The sequence below is a fragment of the Tachypleus tridentatus genome, chromosome 8 (genome assembly GCF_004210375.1).
Source record: "Tachypleus tridentatus isolate NWPU-2018 chromosome 8, ASM421037v1, whole genome shotgun sequence".
NCBI lineage: Eukaryota > Metazoa > Arthropoda > Merostomata > Xiphosura > Limulidae > Tachypleus > Tachypleus tridentatus.
Window position 1 is genome coordinate 129,894,971 of NC_134832.1, and position 19,858 is coordinate 129,914,828.

General features: G+C 33.8%; 1 protein-coding gene across 1 annotated transcript in view; it reads right to left on the reverse strand.

Moving 5' to 3' along the window:
• The window catches only part of LOC143223485 (protein still life, isoform SIF type 1-like), a 422,725-nt gene that overhangs the window by 59,489 nt on the left and 343,378 nt on the right, over positions 1–19,858 (reverse strand). The window contains exons 12-14 of the mRNA XM_076451534.1: positions 9,660–9,799; positions 3,838–4,105; positions 1,921–2,070 (exon numbers count right to left, since the gene is read on the reverse strand). Coding sequence (XP_076307649.1) covers positions 1,921–2,070; positions 3,838–4,105; positions 9,660–9,799 — 558 coding nt within the window. The remainder of the gene's footprint in view (positions 1–1,920; positions 2,071–3,837; positions 4,106–9,659; positions 9,800–19,858) is intronic.

The window sequence follows — 19,858 nt, forward strand, 5'->3', positions numbered from 1 at the left end:
TCATTTTAGGGAATCGAGGTAACTTGTTTTTTTTTCAGATTTCAGCGTGAAGTCCCTAACTTTGGGCTCATAAAGACGAGTGAAAGCGACTATTCACAACAACACCTACAGTCACCCTTACATGATCGAAATATGGAATCAAACCGTATTTTCATAGTGCAACCAAAACCCCACTGCATAGAGTGAAGTTTTTTTTTTTTTTCGACGACAGGAAAACACAAACCACGAATTTTCAGATTCACAATTCGCTAACCAGATAGTCACGCCTGGCTCTTTATAAAACAGTGGGGCTGGTACACCCATAACAGGTAAATGGTGAAAAATTCTAGGTAACTTATGTAGGAGAAGAAACACAAGTCTAAGTGTAGTTATATTTTTTAAGTACATACAATGAGTGATAACATGCACATTTCACATTTACCGGAGAGCAGGAACTTACTGATAACTTGCTGTCAATGATAAATGAATAAAAATAAAAAAATTCCCGATTCATCTTCAGTGAAGAAGTCCATCTTTCAGTTAACTAGCTCCTTTGTTGCTATTAATTTGAGTGAACCAACGTGTTCTCCAGTATGCTTTTTGTAGCTATAAGATTTTTTGAAATTTTAACATACCAGATATGTCTTTAAGACACTATCCGTCCATCTCATGGTTGTTTAAAAGGGTTTGGTTTGTTTTGAATTTCGCGCAAAACTACACGAGGGCTATCTGCGCTATCTGTCCCTAATTTAGAGGAAACGCAGCTAGTCATCACCACCCTCTGCCAACTCTTGGGCTAATTTTTTAACCAACGAATACTGGGACTTACTATACATTATAACGCCTCCACGGCTGAACGGGCGAGCATGTTTGGTGTGACGGGGATTCGAACCCGCGACCCTCAGATTTTGTAAAAAAACACTTTATGTTTCAGTACTGCTAGTCTCTCTGTCTTTTATTTCCAGCAGAAGTAGCATGAAAATAAGCATTAAGTAAATTTTAACTGGTTATCAACCGTAAACAAAAATAAAACCTAGCTCAGTAATCTAATGGAGATAAGACAGGGTTGGTCCTGTGGTAGAGTAAACAATCTGAAACCGGTTACAGTAGCAAATATAACCACAGAGAATGATGACAGTTACAAAACGAAGCAACGTTTTAAACGTTTTTCAGCATTAGTTTAGGAACATGATTAAGGCAATCGTCTGGGCCTTAGAAAAAATTGATTTTCTAACTTCTAGACAATTGTTGTTAGGGGAAAAAAAAAAAGTCTGATTAGTAATGTGTTTTATATTGGGGGTGGGTGGGTGATGAACAGGTCTATTCTTAAGTGTTCGCCGATTGGCAATGTCACATAAATTACAATATATGTGAAATTAAATACACTCCTAATACTTGAAATTGTGGCTACGTAGAAAATGTTTGGTATATTTTTGCGTATACTGTAAGCTCTTGAAATAAAAACTGTGACGTCAGAACGTACAGTTTATGATGTGTTTGTTTTTGAATTTCGCGCAAAGTTACACCAGGGATATCTGCGCTAGCCGTCCATAATTTAGCAGTGTAAGACTAGAGGGAAGGCAGCTAGCTATCACTATCCACCGTCAACCCTCGGGCTACTCTTTTACCAACGAATTGTGGGACTGACCGTCACTTTATAACGCCCCCACGGCTGAAAGAACGAGCATGTTTGTTTTATGATGTGAACGAGTATCATAAAGTTGTTAATATTTCATAAATAATACGAAAAATATGGAATTATCGTGGGACAAGGCAACAAACATAATTACTATAAAATATTAAGTCTTACACCGAGAAGCAGTTTTTAAGGGTTTTCATCCTCTTATTAAAACAAAATAAACAAAAATTGAATTTCTCGAAGTTGTGTTTCAACAGAGTGAAACCTCTGATAATAATAATAAAAAGACAAAATGGTCGTACCCATACCGATTCGATCTCTTTCTCTAAACGAAAAACTTCTTCTTGCAGAAGGTGCAACGTTCCAGTTTTCCCACGGTGCCTTGCAAACGCTGCAGCACAAGCAGAGTGAATACTGTTAATCCAGTTCTCTAACTCTACCTGACAAGGTGCCTGTAAAATATTAAGCCTATCACTGCAACAACTATAACGAATCATTAACAAACATTTTTAGTAATAGCAATATAAAATGTTTTTAGTGATAGCAATATAAAACGTTGTTAGTAATAGTGATATAAAATGTTGTTAGTAATAGCAATATAAAATGTTGTTAGTAATAGCAATATAAAATGTTGTTAGTAATAGTGATATAAACGTTGTTAGTAATAGCAATATAAAATGTTGTTTGTAATAGTAATATAAAATGTTGTTTGTAATAGCAATATAAAATGTTGTTAGTAATAACAATATAAAACGTTGTCAGGAATAACAATATAAAACGTTGTCAGGAATAGCAATATAAAACGTTGTTAGTAATAGCAATATAAAACGTTGTTAGTAATAGTGATATAAAACGTTGTTAGTAATAGTGATATAAAACGTTGTCAGGAATAGCAATATAAAACGTTGTTAGTAATAGCAATATAAAATGTTGTTAGTAATAGCAATATAAAATGTTGTTAGTAATAGCAATATAAAACGTTGTTAGTAATAGCAATATAAAACGTTGTTAGTAATAATGATATAAAACGTTGTTAGTAATAGTGATACAAAATGTTGTTAGTAATAATGATATAAAATGTTGTTAGTAATAATGATATAAAACGTTGTTAGTAATAGTGATATAAAATGTTGTTAGTAATAGTGATATAAAATGTTGTTAGTAATAATGATATAAAACGTTGTTAGTAATAGTGATATAAACTGTTGTTAGTAACAGCAATATTCAATGTTGTTACTAATAGTGATATTCAATGTTGTTACTAATAGTGATATTCAATGTTGTTACTAACAGTGATATCCAATGTTGTTACCAGTAGTGATATCCAATGTTGTTACCAGTAGTGATGTCCAATGTTCTAACTAATAGTGATATCCAATGTTCTAACTAATAGTGATATCCAATGTTCTAACTAGTAGTGATATCCAATGTTCTAACTAATAGTGATATCCAATATTGTTAGTAATAGCAATATAAAATGTTGTTAGTAACAGCAATATTCAATGTTGTTACTAATAGCAATATTCAATGTTGTTACTAACAGTGATACCCAATGTTCTAACTAATAGTGATACCCAATGTTCTAACTAATAGTGATATCCAATGTTCTAACTAATAGTGATATCCAATGTTGTTACTAATAGTGATATCCAATGTTGTTACTAATAGTGATATCCAATGTTCTAACTAATAGTGATGTCCAATGTTCTAACTAATAGTGATGTCCAATGTTGTTACTAATAGTGATATCCAATGTTGTTACTAATAGTGATATCCAATGTTCTAACTAATATGATGTCCAATGTTGTTACTAATAGTGATATCCAATGTTCTAACTAATAGTGATATCCAATGTTGTTAGTAATAGTGATATCCAATGTTCTAACTAATAGTGATATCCAATGTTCTAATTAATAGTGATATCCAATGTTGTTAGTAATAGTGATATCCAATGTTCTAATTAATAGTGATATCCAATGTTGTTAGTAATAGTGATATCCAATGTTGTTGGTTCTAGAGATATCAAATGTAAGTATTAGAGGTGAACAAGATTAGTAAATTTTAATTGTTTGGATATCTTGAAGGTTTTATTTTTTATTGGAATTTCTGTCTAAGTTTTACAGAAACACAATACTTTGTTTCACCGTAAAAAAGTTTCTACCACTGTCTAGTTTGGAAATTAGTGGCTGTCTGATAAAACAGAATAACTGAGATAATACCTGAAAGAGATAAGCATCGCCAAAAGCAGTGCTTAAGCAAAAGATGTAATCTCGTTTCGGGTGTTCTGGGATAGGCTGCATAATGGCTCCATCGACAATTATTAGGTGCTTTGGGGTATTTTCAATTGCGCGTCCATCACGGTTATCACATGGATAGAAGAGAAGTGTGGTACCCTTCAGAGAAACCCAATATCCTTTCCAACCTCGCTTCTTCGCAAGCTCCACCTGGCGATGTTTTCTTAGAAGCCACTTCTTCACGCTGAGAAATCTGATAAAAGAAAAAGCAGTGAAAACAGAATTATAGTAAATAGAACAAACATATTATTTCAAATTTATAAATAAAAGAAATACCTTACATAATAAGAGTTATTATAAGAATACAAAGGGTTATCTATCTAACTACCTATTTATCGTTCTATTTCTATTAACCGATTATTTCAAAATATATTTCCATATTCATTTTTTTTTTAGTTGAATAAATTCTCCAATGCACGCTGGGAGGTTGGAACGTTTCGTGAGTAAACGTTCTCGATGTTAAGCGAAGCGCAAGTGTGTCACCAACAACGTGAGTACGAGATGTGTATGTTGAAAGTGTTTCCTTGTCCCAGTTTTGTTTCTTGAATTGACTTTACACCATGCATATCGGATAAGTTATGTTGGATGTTAATGTCATTCTGTTTTACTTGGACCTGCATTATCACTTCCTAAACGATATTAACTCTATGTTGGAGTAGAAAGGCATCGTATTCATAGTATCTTTCGAGACTGCGCAAGGGAAGACGATTTAATTAATTTTGGACTCTCTCGTTTGATCAGTTTCTCTCGTACATTTATTTTAATTCCAAGGAAAATCCTAATGTGAAACTAAAGCAATGTAACAATAAGTAATTTATCATTTTTGTGATCATATATTCGAGTGCTGCCTGTATTGCTTTTCGAATAGTTGTGTTATTTACTGCAATAAATAATTTGTACGGTAACTTTCTATTTCCAAAATCTTTTGACGAACACCGAAGATACGTTTCACGTTCTTCTAGGGGGCCATGCCCCTATTTGGAAACTACTGAACCAAATGATAGAGGGGGGGGGAAGGTTTTCCTATATTCAATCTGCAATGAAAGAGTAACATGGGGTTGGAATGGTATTCATTGAACTTACAGTTGCAGTAAATGCGTGACTTAATGACTGGTGGTAGTCTTGTGTTGGAATTATTAAAAAAATAATAGATCTAAGTGTTGGGACAATTTAAGTGATCGCTTAAATGTGACTTTTTTTTAACTTTTTGGTGGAGTTATCATAGTTCTATCATCTCCCTTCCCCACAGTAGGAAAACATGGTTACGTCACTTGTGAAGCATATTTTCTATGGGTGATATAAATTTTGTACCTTCGCAGTTTCAAGCTATCACTATGCTTTCTCATTCATCTCCTGATATAAAATAAAACCACTGATCCATTATAGCTATGACATGGTATTGAATAACATTGAGGATTCTACTGATGGTGTGGGATGGGGGTATTAACGTATACATATTTCAGTAAAACCTTTCACTTATAAAAACCATCGTTAAACCTACTTATGAAATTGTTCGTATTATAATAGATGGTTATTGGTTCTACACTAAACGTATTTAGCACAATGACGATATAAAATCGTGTAACACCACAATGTTTTCAGTCTTTTCATGCATTTATAAAGTTGAACAGTTTGCTTTAATTAAGTTCGATAAAACTTCTCAAGAGTGTAATATGTTCAGTGTTCTTATTTTAATTATGTTAATTCAGAACAAATGCGTTTCCGTTATAATATTCTAAGCACACTGTTCTGGGCACTGTTAGATCTTGTCACCTGACAAGTGTCGATTCATTGATGAAAGGTTAATGATAGATCAGCTGATCGAGTGTCTGATAATACATGTATTTACAAGTAATATCTCCGGAGGTAATGTATTCACACAGATATATAGCCATTTGTTTCTAAATTATGTTGTTAAATTAACGATAATTTACATGAAAACGTTAGAATAACATTACAGCAGTTTCTACGACTAATTTTTAGTCCAATTAATATATAAATGATTTATTGAATTTTCCATTAGTTTTTTCTCCATACAAATGACGTTCTCAGTGCTCTCTCTTGTGGTTCTTACAAGATTTGCTTAATTTGTGTGTAACGCTGGTAGTGTTGGGTAATACATTACAAGGTTTTGTCAAAAATGGTATCCATTTCTCACCTGTGACATCACTTGTGCAGAAAACAATAATCAGTTTTTGAAATGAATTTTTTCCTTGTCATAATTCTGAATTTAAGGTAAATCAGCAAATACTATTATTTGTTTGTTTGTTTGTTTTGGAATTTCGCACAAAGCTACTCGAGGGCTATCTGTGCTAGCCGTCCCTAATTTAGCAGTGTAAGACTAGAGGGAAGGCAGCTAGTCATCACCACCCACCGCCAACTCTTGGGCTACTCTTTTACCAACGAATAGTGGGATTGACCGTCATATTATACACCGCCACGGCTGGGAGGGCGAGCATGTTTAGCGCGACGCGGGCGCGAACCCGCGACCCTCGGATTACGAGTCGCACGCCTTACGCGCTTGGCCATGCCAGGCCTAATACTATTATTAAGGCATACAAAGAATCCATTTGCTTCCTCCTGTGCTTTCAGTTCTCCACGAAGCGATTGCTATCTTGTACAAATATATTAATTTCATCATACTAACATAGGTATATAAATCTGTTCAAAGTTTATTCTATAGATATAATCAGAAAGACAAAGTATGCAACAAATATCATTCTTGTAAGAATAATTCTTTTAACATTCAACCAAAAATCCCATTTCATTTCAACTCGTCCCCTGATGGCTTAGCGATAACCCTGATATTCACGGTGGGCAAAGCACAGATATCTCATTGCGTGGCTTTGTGCTTAGCAATAAACATAAAAATATTTCACCTCCGATGGACGTAAAAGAAACCAAAAAGGAAAAGACTGACACAAGAAAGAACAGTGAAAACTGTGTTTTTATAGAAACAAAAGATGGAAATTACCCTCAGAAATTCACAGAAAATAAATACAAGTAAGGAATGTTGCGCATATAGCCATTTACGTGGTTTTGTGAATTTACAAGTAAATTAGGGAAGTTAACTGTAAAAAAACACCAAAATCCGTTTGTTTTTTCCATTAAGTGGCCCAACAGGAAATTGTGGAAAACAAAATTATACACTTATTTTAAAAGTGCGTAGACTCTCTTGAGAGAGATTTCCCTTTGACCTTTGAATCGCTCCTTACAATTTAATATAAATTGTAAGTAAACTGGTCCGGTCAAATACGATATGTCAAAACTCCTGGGCCCGGTATCGCCTGGGGGTTAGGGTATTTGACTCGTAGACTGAGAGTTGTGGATTCGACTCTCGTTCCAAAACATGCTCACAGTTTCATCCTTAGGGACATTATAATATCACTATCATACCTTCTATTCATTTGTAAAAACAAACTCAAGAGATGGCGATGGGTAGAGTTTAATAACAGCCTTCACTCTAGTCTGTCGCTTCTAAATTAGGAACGTCTGGCGGAGATAGCTCTCAAATAGCATTGCTCGAAATTCGAGAACAATCAAATATAACCCAAAACGTCTTTGCCAACTAATTTTATATTGACCCCTTAAATGATACATTCGCAAATTATATTCTTACTTTCTATTCTGCAAGGTTCAAGATTCTAAAGGCAAAATTTCGAGTCGTTTTGTCAGAAACTACAAGAGGAATTGGAAAACTGAGTAAATCAAGATGTTAACAAAAATTACTGGATAGATACCATATTCTATGATCTGTCGGGTAACTCGGTTTTAAACTTAACTGGCAACCATATATATGTAAAAACGGCTCGCTTGGATTGAGAAAATTTTTATGTGTAGGAGCGAACAACGTTTCGACCTTCTTTGGTCATCATCAGGCTCAAAAACAACCCAAACGAGCCGTTTTTACATATATATATTTTTCTCTACAAGTGGGTTTTCTCGTCATCACTGATTAATTGGCAACCGAGTTACTTCCATACAAACTGTGCAATAAATAATTACACTTACGTGTAGCGCTAATTCCTGTAGTTTAGAATAAACATGACGACTGATTAACAAAAACCAATTACCGTTTAATATTAAAAATGGTAGTAATGTAAAGTCAGTTCGCCTTTCACATAGCGTGTGATAAGTACTTTAACGCCCCTAGTTATGAATCAAGTACCTAAACAAGTCCATAAAGCCCTGGAAGAGAGATTTAGTGATAAAATAACCTATGATATCAGTATCTATGAAATACTGTGAACCATTTAAGAAGCACCCATAAGGTTATACATATTATTAATATTTCATACGTTACCGCCAAGGGAAGAAAAACACCTTTGCACGTAAACATATATAATGAGCAGTTAACTTACATATTTGAAAAAATTCTTATACATGCACTGTGTTGATGGCGTCCATTCCCATTAATATGTTGTTAACGTATAATAAAAACCTTACGCAGCTATATGAATATATTGAGCTAAAGTTCTCTCTTTTCATGAAAAGTCGCATAACTCGATGTATCAGAAATATGATCAAGAAGTTGAAATTGCAAAAGCAAATTCTGGTATATAGTTATCTGCATCAAAAACTTTTCGCCAACGTCAGATGTTTCTGATGTAGTGCTCGACGTTTCACGTTTTAGGATAGCCAACATACCTTTCAATTTCGAAATTCACATGTTTGCATACATAGCTCTATGGATAAAACATTTTAAACCGGAGGCATTTCAGTGTCTTTATAGTCTGGGCAAAATGTTTAAATCCCTTAGTATCGTTATCCTTTGTGTAGAACCAGTTCAACTATACGGATGTAAGTCAAGACAGTCGCTTGTGTTTTCCCGACGTCTTGGTTCCGTAACTCATGTCAATGAACAACGCTCCCATAAGCCTATCAAGAGGGCTAGATGCCTAGCGAGAGGAGATAATTCTAGAAATTGATCTAACCTAAATTTATGAAATGAAGCAGAAACAAACAAAGAAAAACCCACGAAAACAATCAGGTCTTTATATGCATTTTCCTCACGAAAAGTTAAGGGAAGAAACCAGTAGATTTGCCAAACAGGAAAACTCTGGCTAGTATTAATGCTTATCTTTTGAATGCCAGATTAAACAACATAAAATGGAGAAATGTTATAAAAATATTATCAGAATAGGTTGTTTCAAGTTATTCTTATTACTACTATTATTTTAAGTAATATAAACCAGTATGTTATTCAAAGAACTACGTTATTAGCTTGAAATAATGTTCTTTTTCAATGGTTCAGTCAAGTAATAAATTAAAACGTTCACTCTCTGTAATTGTACACGATTTGTTTACTTTGTTCTTCCGTGGGTGAAAACTTACGTACCTAAGTACTTTCTTGAAAATATCAAGTTAAACATTAGTTTATCTATCTTCGTTAGAAGAATTGTAACTGTTTTCATATTAAGAGTAAGATAATAGGGACGATAGACCAGAAGGGCTCTGAACCGGTTATTCTTACGCCACCTTATGAAACCTAATGTATTAACTATAACACTCACTGTGGCCTTGCATTGTAACAATATTCTAATCTTCATAATAATACTCACACATCAAACATCTACACGCCCTTGAAGAAATTAACTTAATAACTAAAATTTATATTAGTTATGGCTTTTGTTTTGAACAGTTTTCTCTGTTTATTCTCGTAATGTTTGTAAACAAAAAATATGGGAACGATTATTTTCGTAAGCCTAACTTAATGGACTTCAAGTCAATATTTAGGCCTAACTTACCCAGCTTTTCTAACAGCACCAGTACAGTTGAAAGAGGCAGCAGCGGTCCCCGAACGAGAACGAAAGGGCGAGTTTCTTGTTTCAGCGTCTTCTTCGTCGCTGACAGCCGTGGTGAGAGACAGTCTATCGTCATCAGACATCTGTGTTAATAATAAAAAAAGTTTACAATTTCTAACTAGCTGTGTTATATGTGTGTGTGTGTGTGTGTGGATTTGATAGGATAAATTACATTTAATGAATATTTTGCTGTAGTAATACCACCAAGTTAATTTAGGCTACCAATGATTTACAGGTGGCTGAAGCTCTCATTTGCTCTTAAGTTCTTTACTAAAAGAAGCAATGTATTAGATAAAAAAAATCTAATTGTGTTCAGCACAGACCTGTTTGTTAGGAGTTAAGCACATGATGGGCTGAAGATATATAAGGTGGTGGTGGGAGGGATAGAGATATGTATGTAGTTCTGAAACTGTTCATTATAAAAATGAGTAAACACGTTTTATATTCAAATAAACTCAACCACTGTATAAAACTCTTTATTCATTTAATAACTGAGCATTAAAAGTATTGATTTTTTTAACGAGAAACTGTTCACTTGTGAAAAACAACTAAAACATGGCATAACGCGATGAAGCTCATAACACCAAACGCTGGAGATCAAAACGCTATTAAAAGATTCAAATTGTTTAACTAGATCAGGTGTCTCCCCTACCGTGGCTTAACAGTAACACAGAGGGATTATAACCTTAAAAATCCTATTTCGAATTCAGCAGTTGGAAAAGCACAGATAGCTCATTGTACACGTCTGCGCTTTACAACGAACAAAGAAACCAAACGAACTTCCATGACCATGTGAAAAACTGGATATAATTAAGCAGTTCAACATATTTATTTTACATTATATTTTGTTCTAACGTATAAGACATAAACACTTTTATTAATGTAGAGGGTATCTATAGACATAAGCATCGTAAATATCTCTGTACGGTGGGTACATTTATCTAATTTGTGAATTCAGATGTGAAGGGCGCACGATAAGATGGAAAAGTATTTTTCAGATAAACTTTTCAATTTGAAGATTGCCTCAACACATTTGATGTTCTGACGTAATCATCTTTGCTGTCGTATCAACAAAAGGTTAAAAAATATAACTAACAATATGGAATAAACATGATATTAAACATAGATAGATACTTAATATGCTCTATCTTATTATTCCACAGCAAAAAGAGCGTGCATGTTAAATGATATTTATTTATTTATTTTTTCCATTTCATTCCAAACGATGACTTTGCCAATGTTATTTCATTCTTGTACGCGTACACAGATGGCAGTACCTTCTATCAGTGGATGGAAACGAAAATCCAAAGACAGCAAATGCAGTTCCATAAATTACAATACAATTAGTGTTATTATTACGAAAACATAAATTCATACGCGCACGTACAGTTGCCAACCAACAAAACGATACACCACTTGCCACAAAAATGCCTAACCGCGCACTACACATGGGCGTATTGATTTTTCTTTTCGTAGTATATGGTCAAAAAACTAGTGCACATTATACACGCATATTTGCGGTACACTTTCATTAAAGACGAGGATGTATATACATATGAACCAAATCATCTCGACTTAAAATCGAATGTACTAACGTTCCGTAAAGTTTGACATTTCTCTAAATCTTTAAGCAATTTATTTGATATTCCAGTTTTATTCCGATGTTCGTACTTACTAGTTTTCAAGGATTTGAAATATGTGTTTTCAATGCATTACTTCACCGCCTCTTGTTTTCTCTAGAGTAGCGCCAAACAGAACAATAACAAGGTAAACATGGCCAACATGATGCACCAGAATTTGCTTAGTACCAATACAGTCAGCGTGCACGATATTTTAAAATATAAAAACAGAAAGAGATTATATCTACTATATTAACTTCACTTCAGGAGTTGAACAGAGTATAAGAACTGAACTTGTTTTGCTGACGCATTCCAATAATAGTTTTTATGTAAGTAAAGGGTCGGATAATACGGTTTATCCTACACGTTCTCGTATTGTTTATATATATTTTATATGTTTCGTTTTCTAATTTGCGCAAAAATTGTGTTGTATTTTCTTACAGCAAAGCCCCATCAGGCTAGCTGCTGAGTCCACCGAGGAGAATCGAACCATTGATTTTAGCGTTGTAAATCATTAGACATACTGCTGTACTAGCGGGGACTGCACAAAGATACATGAGGAATAGCTGCGCTAGTCGTCCCTAATGTATCAATGACAGACTACAGTGAATGCACCTAGTTATCACCACCAACAAAAAGTGGGATTGAATGTTACATTATAACGCCCTTTCAGCTGTAGGGTTCCACATATATATATACACACACACACACGTTTCATGTATTTAAACGATTACTTTAATATATAATATAACATTTTACAATAACTTGTATCTATATCCTCTAATTGCTTACATCGATAAACCATTTTTTCGTGTTTGCAAGAAATTCGTAAGAGGTATAATAAAACAACTTAAAAGCTGAATCACTATCTGTTTTAAATTTGTGCAGAGAACGTTATATATCCTGTACACAAGAACACGGTATCAAAAACAGCTCTTATTAACTTTACAAAGGCTCTAAGCTATTTTTTTTCTACTCAATAGACAGAAAGAGCGAAATTTATTTTGTGTCCACACCCAAAATATTTAACTAAGCTAATACTTAAGGTCGTTTGGCACGCTATCTTAAATCAACATTAAACATTAGAAAGAATTTTACACCGGTTAATAAAACCTTTCATATTTAAGTAAATTTTAATATAAGAAAAGGTCAACTCCATCACATTTATACAAACTCAAATGTTGACGAGCTCTTCCCTCTAGTCCAGGGGTTCCCAACCGGTGGGTCGCGACCCCCCTGGGGGTCGCAAAGCCTTGGCAGGGGAGTCGCGTAGCCTTGTTAGAAGTAGCTTGGGATAACATTAATTTTATTTCATCAATTACATTTTCATGTCGCAAGTGCAAAAAGGTTGGGAACCCCTGCTCTAGTCTGTCAGTACAAGCTTACAGACGACTATGTACAGATAACCTTTGTGTAGCACCTTCGCATGGAAATATGAAACTCAATTATTTCTTGTTAAATGTTTTGAAACATACTTTGTTGTTATTCGCTTTAAACATGTCTCAATGTGTGTTATTAAATTCAACCAGGATTATTCGTGGAAAAATAACAAGTAGCAAACAAAAAATGGCGCTTGATAGAAAATGTTAGATTTTTCAGAAAGAACCGTCAAACCTAAAAATGTATAAGATGAATTGTTCAAAAATAGAAAAGTTGGCATATACTATGAAAACTCTAGTGAGAAAATAATTCATTGTCAAAATATCAGTATTGAATTTTAGTATCTTATTATTATTATTCTCGGGTTGATATTATCTAGGTTTACAGATCAAACCAGTAGCGTGGAAGATTTTACTTCCACGTAAACAATTCAAACAGCTGAGAAAGCTATATCATAGCTAAAGGTACAGTTACTTTATTCTCGGAACAATAAGCTGTTCTAATTCTGGGAAGAAGTATATATCCACACATATACGTATAGCAGCACGTGAGTTGTTTAGTTTTATTCTTCATATATCTTCAATTTATTCAGTTCATACTTTCAACGATTCTACTCGTGGCCTGTGAATCTATAAACATCACGTTTATAGCTCTATATAGTAAAAACAAAAAGAACTGCCACAAGACTGTTTCCCTGTGGATCTACTTGACGTGTACAGTGACACGAAAATGAAATGCTCCACAACATAGATCACATGCTGATCTACTTAAGGATTTATATAGTAACAGAAACTGCCAGAACACAAAAGTTCACCTATGAACTTACTTAAAGCTTTATAGCACCATATAGTAACAATAACACGAAATCCTACACAAAATAGATCACATCTTAATCAGCTCAAATCTCTATATTGTAACAAGAACACGAAATGCTCACTACACAGCACATTTCGCCTCTTGATCTACTCAAAGCTCTATACTGTAATAAGAACACGACATCCTATACAACACAGTTCATCTCTTGATCTACTCAAAGCTCTACACTGTAACAATAACACGGAATACTGCACAACATAGCTCACCTCTTGATCTACTCAAAGCTCTATATTGTAACAATAACACGGAATACTACACAACATAGCTCACCTCTTGATCTACTCAAAGCTCTATATTGTAACAATAACACGGAATACTACACAACATAGCTCACCTCTTGATCTACTCAAAGCTCTATATTGTAACAAGAACACGACATCCTATACAACACAGCTCATCTCTTGATCTACTCAAAGCTCTATATTGTAACAATAACACGGAATACTACACAACATAGCTCACCTCTTGATCTACTCAAAGCTCTATATTGTAACAATAACACGGAATACTACACAACATAGCTCACCTCTTGATCTACTCAAAGCTCTATATTGTAACAATAACACGGAATACTACACAACATAGCTCACCTCTTGATCTACTCAAAGCTCTATATTGTAACAACACAAAATGTCAGGACACAAAACAGTATCTGTTGATTTATGAAGACTCAGTTAAAGCCCTATACAATAACAACAACAAGAACTGAGAAACTTGAGCTAAGTCACTAAATTACATCTAGGAAAAAATATATCAACTAATAGCATTTTTCTTCCAAATGAGTTTACATATGAAACAGATATTAGATACTGGAGACAAGTATGATAAAAAACATTGCAGGACTTCCTATATTCTGATAACGAAGTAGGTATCTTGGGAGAAAATTTGCTTCTAAGTAAACTGAGTGAAAACGCTGGGCAAACAGATGAGGGATCATAAAATCTGGGCAACTGGTAACAATCTTTCAGTTTCATATAAGAAGTATTAATGAAAATAATCCTTGAATGTGAAATAAAAATTGAAACATTACACAGAAATATAAAACATTTGTACCACGCATACATGGACATTTACAAATAAAATTGTTTAACAAGCAGTCGAGGAATACACAAGTTACTTCAAACGAAATAAAACTGCGAATAATAAATATTGATTAATTCCATCACTCAGCTGCAAAATTTAAATCGATAACGGAAAATGGATTACTTTTCAAAGTGTGATCTTCAAATTAACAAATATATCAAAATCCAGAAAGCTGGTGTTAGCTTAATGTTTACACTCAAGGTTTTAAAGACGTTTTAACGACAAAATAATGCTAAATCCAACATTCCCATACACCGGCGACACAAGATCACGTGACTCACGCATTGGTGAACCCTCCATATAATCGTCGTGCCGAATGAAATTCTTCGCGCCAATTTTTTGATACTGGTTTTTGTTGCAGACAAGTGGGCGGTCATATTATTAACAATCTAAGATGTAAGAGCGGTAACGTCTGGAAGAAAAACTTTGTAATAATGTTTCCTGCGTATGTGGATTTTTGCGAGGGTATACAAAATCAATATTTTTTAAACATTATTAAGAAAAACACAGCTGAGAGTAACGCCATAAATAACAAAATATGTCGTCAGTGAAGTTAATCCTTCGTGAAAATCGCATCACTCTGTTAAACATATTATTAAGCATAATCCTATGAGAAGTGAGAGTTCATTTATGGAACGCTCACCTAGAATTAAAAACAAAGTGTCGATTTGGAAACTTAACATTAGTATCTTACTTTTCGGCCGCAGAGATACTTTAATTCCAAGACTCTGTATTTGCATCATTAAGTAATAATAAAGTTCGTTTAAACCTTTTCTATTGGTTTTATTGACATTTCTGGTACAAACTGTATTTAATTTTAGAAAAATGTTCAACAAAAACTTAGAGCCCAAATCTATTTCGAATAAACAATATCGAAAAATAGTAAATATTACACGTATATTTTCGCATTAATAAAATAGAAACTTTCTCGATTTCAAATGGATTCAATTTCCAGGCAAGTTGTATTTTTCAGCTCTGTTTTAGATACCATGTTTATTTCGCAAACGATAATTAGTTAATAACACGACTGTTGAATTGTTCCAACTGTAATTTTCCCAAAGTGCTGATAAATGACTGTGTGTTTTTCTTATAACAAAGCCACATCGGGCTATCTGCTGTGTCTATTGAGGGGAATTGAACGCCTGATTTTAACTTTGAAAATCCGAAGACATACCGCTGTCCCAACGAGGCACGTTGATAAGGAAAGTTTGGTTTGAATTTCACATAAAGCTACGCGAGAGCTATCGACGCTACCTGTCACTAATGTAGCAGCGAAAGACTAAAAGGAAGGCAGCTAATTATCAGCACCTACCGCCAATTCTTGGGCTACTCTTTTACCAAAATAGTAGGATTGACCGTCACATTATAACGCCCCCACGGCTCAAAAGGCGAATATGTTTGGTGGAACGAGAATTTGAACCTGTAGCCCTCAGATTGCGAGTCAAGTTCCCTAACTATCTACCCATGAAGGCCAATAAATGAATAAGAAATATACAGTCAAATTACTCTCTTAGATCAGAGCGTATAAGCAAAATTATTGTCTAATGTGCTGTTTACAACAGTCTCTTTCTTTTCATGTATTACTTCAATAAGGAAAATTACACTGCATTTGTTTTAAACAAAGAAAACTGATTACAAGATACTGTCGGCAAAAATGTATAGGTTTCGATACAATGTGTGCATCCAGAACAATAGAGTACTCATCTTCGTTAAACAGCCTGGGGAATTTTTACTACTGGATGCCACCGTTTCTTGATATTTTACTGAGCGCCAGAAAAAAATCACTACGGAAGTGAGCGTTTTTCGCCAGTTGTCGTTTCTCTAAGAATTATAAAAAGTAGAAATATTCAGTTCAATTAAAACCATTTGATTCGACATAGTACAACAGTCATACATGTATATAACACAGATACGAAAAACATATATGTATGTACAAACAAACCACGTTTCTCTTTCATGCTCCTATCTTCAAAATGTTTCTTTCAGTCAGTTTCAAAAGAAACATTTTTGGTTTTAATAAGTTTTTTTTTCTTCTCTCTTTTTAGATCGACCGATCAACACGCACCATGACTAACGGATCGATGTTCATATCTGTATGAAAGTTGAGGAATTAGAAAAGAACTATATTTTTCCTCTAATAAGATATTAGTGATAATAAGCATTTTGAAATACACATATTTCTACGATTAACTGTTCAGAAGATACAGAGCGTGATAGATGGGCAAACATTTGGATATTTTATATATATATGCATACATAGATTTTACTGGTAAGAAAATGCGATAAACAAATAATGTTCTGTAGAATATCTACATGCGACATGACAGCAAAATAAGATCTAACCATACCATTCACTGTAATTTAAAAATAGTAATTATGCATGCACTCAGAATAACTCGAGTTCAATTCCAATAAATTACTAATTGTTTTAATGTTTTTCTTTTGTTAATCACGGTATAAAACTGAAGTACCTCACGAAATGCTTTAATAGAGCTTTTCAAGAAATTTTACAGTTCTGCTTTGACTTCGTATAAGAGGCTCTTTCACAGTGAAAACCAGAATTCCATATTACATTATCCTTATTGGTTGATATGTTTTATTTTTAATACCATCGTGATTAGTATAACAGAATTATTTCTTGTCTACGTCTATTGGATATAAAGATACATTCATATATATGGATAATAACACACTTATATACATGTTTTTTAATTAATGGTGGCGGGTATCCCAGTTAATTCTTCTGTGGTTGGGAGATAATTAATTCAGCCTTATGAAGGCTAAAACTAAATAGTTTATTTATATAAATTTGCTGGTAATTAAGCACAAAGCAACAGAATGGGCTCTTTGTGCTCTGCCTATAACGGGTATCGAAACCCAGTTTCTAGCGCTATTTATATACTTTTCATTTTCTAAATACATTTGTTACCAGTTTCTCAATCTAACATACAAATTTGATTAATTTTCACCAACTTCTCTCTCTGCTTTTTCATTGTTATAAAAACAATATATTATTTCTAGATAACTTTCATTCCAACAAATCCTATTATCATTCTAGATACAAGTAGCTTCTAGTGGAGCTAGAACTAAAGAGAGAAAACATCTGAGCAGGAACTTTAAATATTGTAAGAGAGTTTTTAGCTTTCCTTTGTACCGGTTAAACATGATAAAATGTTATCGAGAAAATTTAGTTACTTACAAAATGTTATACATCTAACTAAATATTTCCTTTGTTTTTAGTTTTTATCAACTTAGTCAAAGGTTACTTTTATAATTGCACTTAATATCGTTTTAATTTGTTCAGAAATTCTCACCAAGTTACATTAGGGTTATCTGTTCTACCCGTCCCTACTGTTTTTTAGTCATTTAGTGGAAGGAAGGGCAGCTAGTCCACAGCGCCCACCTAGAACTATTGGACTATTCTAATCGAATAGTGGGATTTAACCGTCACTTTTGTGATGTATTCACTGTGCTTAACAAAAAACTAACCAATTTGAGATGTCCTAAACCAACACAAAACTACTGCAACTTCTTACAAACAATAATAATAAGATAAATCTCAGTAAGGCCAATAGGACTATTCCTTGAGAGTGGCCAGACAAACATATACTTTCTATACAATGTTGAAGTTTTTCTGAAATGATATATGAAATAACCAAGATTTATCTTATTTCAAATAATTTTACAAGTTGTTTTGCAAGATAATTTTAAATTAATTAATAATAATTAACTAAGAGAATCATACATATATAACCGAATCCCTTGAAAGTGATACATGTAACAGGATTTCCACTACAGCAAGAAAAGTGTGATGCACTTAATCAATATTTGTAAGTTTTTTTAGCGTATATTAGTACAATAAATGTTAAGTTGGTTATATATCGTAAAACGTACTTCAATTAAGAACAAGCGTGACCCTAATGGTAAGCGTACCTGATCTATTAGTCCTAAAGTTCATATCATGTTGCCTACAAACTCACCGTATATGCGCTTTAGGAGTAACCACAAAATCCCAATATTCGATTAAACAAAAGAAGTATCAAAATCGGCAGTGCTACTGTCTTCCACTTAGTCCGGCATGGCCAGGTGGTTCAGGCGCTCAACTCATAACCTGAGGGTCGCGGGTTCGAATCCCCGTCACACCAAACATGCTCGCTGTGGGGGCGTTGTAATGTGACGGTCAATCCCACTATTAGCTGGTAAGAGTAAACCAAAAGGGGCGGTGGGTGGTGATGGCTAGCTGCCTTCCCTCTAGTCTTACACTGTAAAATTAGGGACGGCTAGTGTAGGTAGCCGTCGTGTAGCTTTGCTTGAACTTCAAAACAAAACAAACTAAGCCTTCCCCTTGTCAGTTCATGATTAGGAATAGAAAATTCTAAATACAATAATAATAACAATTAGTTTATTTTCTACTCTACATACCTAATGTACACAAATTGTACAACTGGTACTGTACAATCTTGATATAATGATTACATCTTGTTTAATAAAATAATCGATTTTATATATAAAACACCTGACAACATGTCATTCGATCACTTTAAATATTCGTTTGAACGTTCAAACAAGCTGCGTGGTCATTTATTAACTTACATTATTCTTCACTCAAGGACTGCCATGGACTATTGATGGATTGGATCAGTCTTATATAATACAATGTAAAAATGCTGTTGTCACTCTGACGCAAGAAATATAGAGGACATTCTTTAATCACATGAGAGAATGGCTCAGCCATGCAACTACGTGTAGGTCTTACTTAATCATGGGCATCCATTTATGTTTTTAAGTAATTTTCGTTTCAGCTCGAATCCAGAATCAGATGTAATGAGATTGTTTAAGAGCTAAAATCTTTCCTGTGACACAAACAGCGTCTAATTGGGCCTTCATTTGAAAAGCCTACTCTCTTGTTTAATATACGTTTTGTTCAATATTAAATTAGAAATTTCACTCAGAGCTTCAGCCACTTCTAACCATTTTACACTAAGTGAGATACAATTAGATTGCTTTACGTACATAAAGGTCAAAGGAATCTAATACAATTAAACAGAGAAATATAAAAAAAAACTATAACGAATGCCATGACTTTTATAATAATACTAATATAAGACAACTTCAGCTTCTCAGAAGGAATAATAATACAACACTTTGGTAATGACTGAGAACACTTTCCAGGCTTTAAACCTC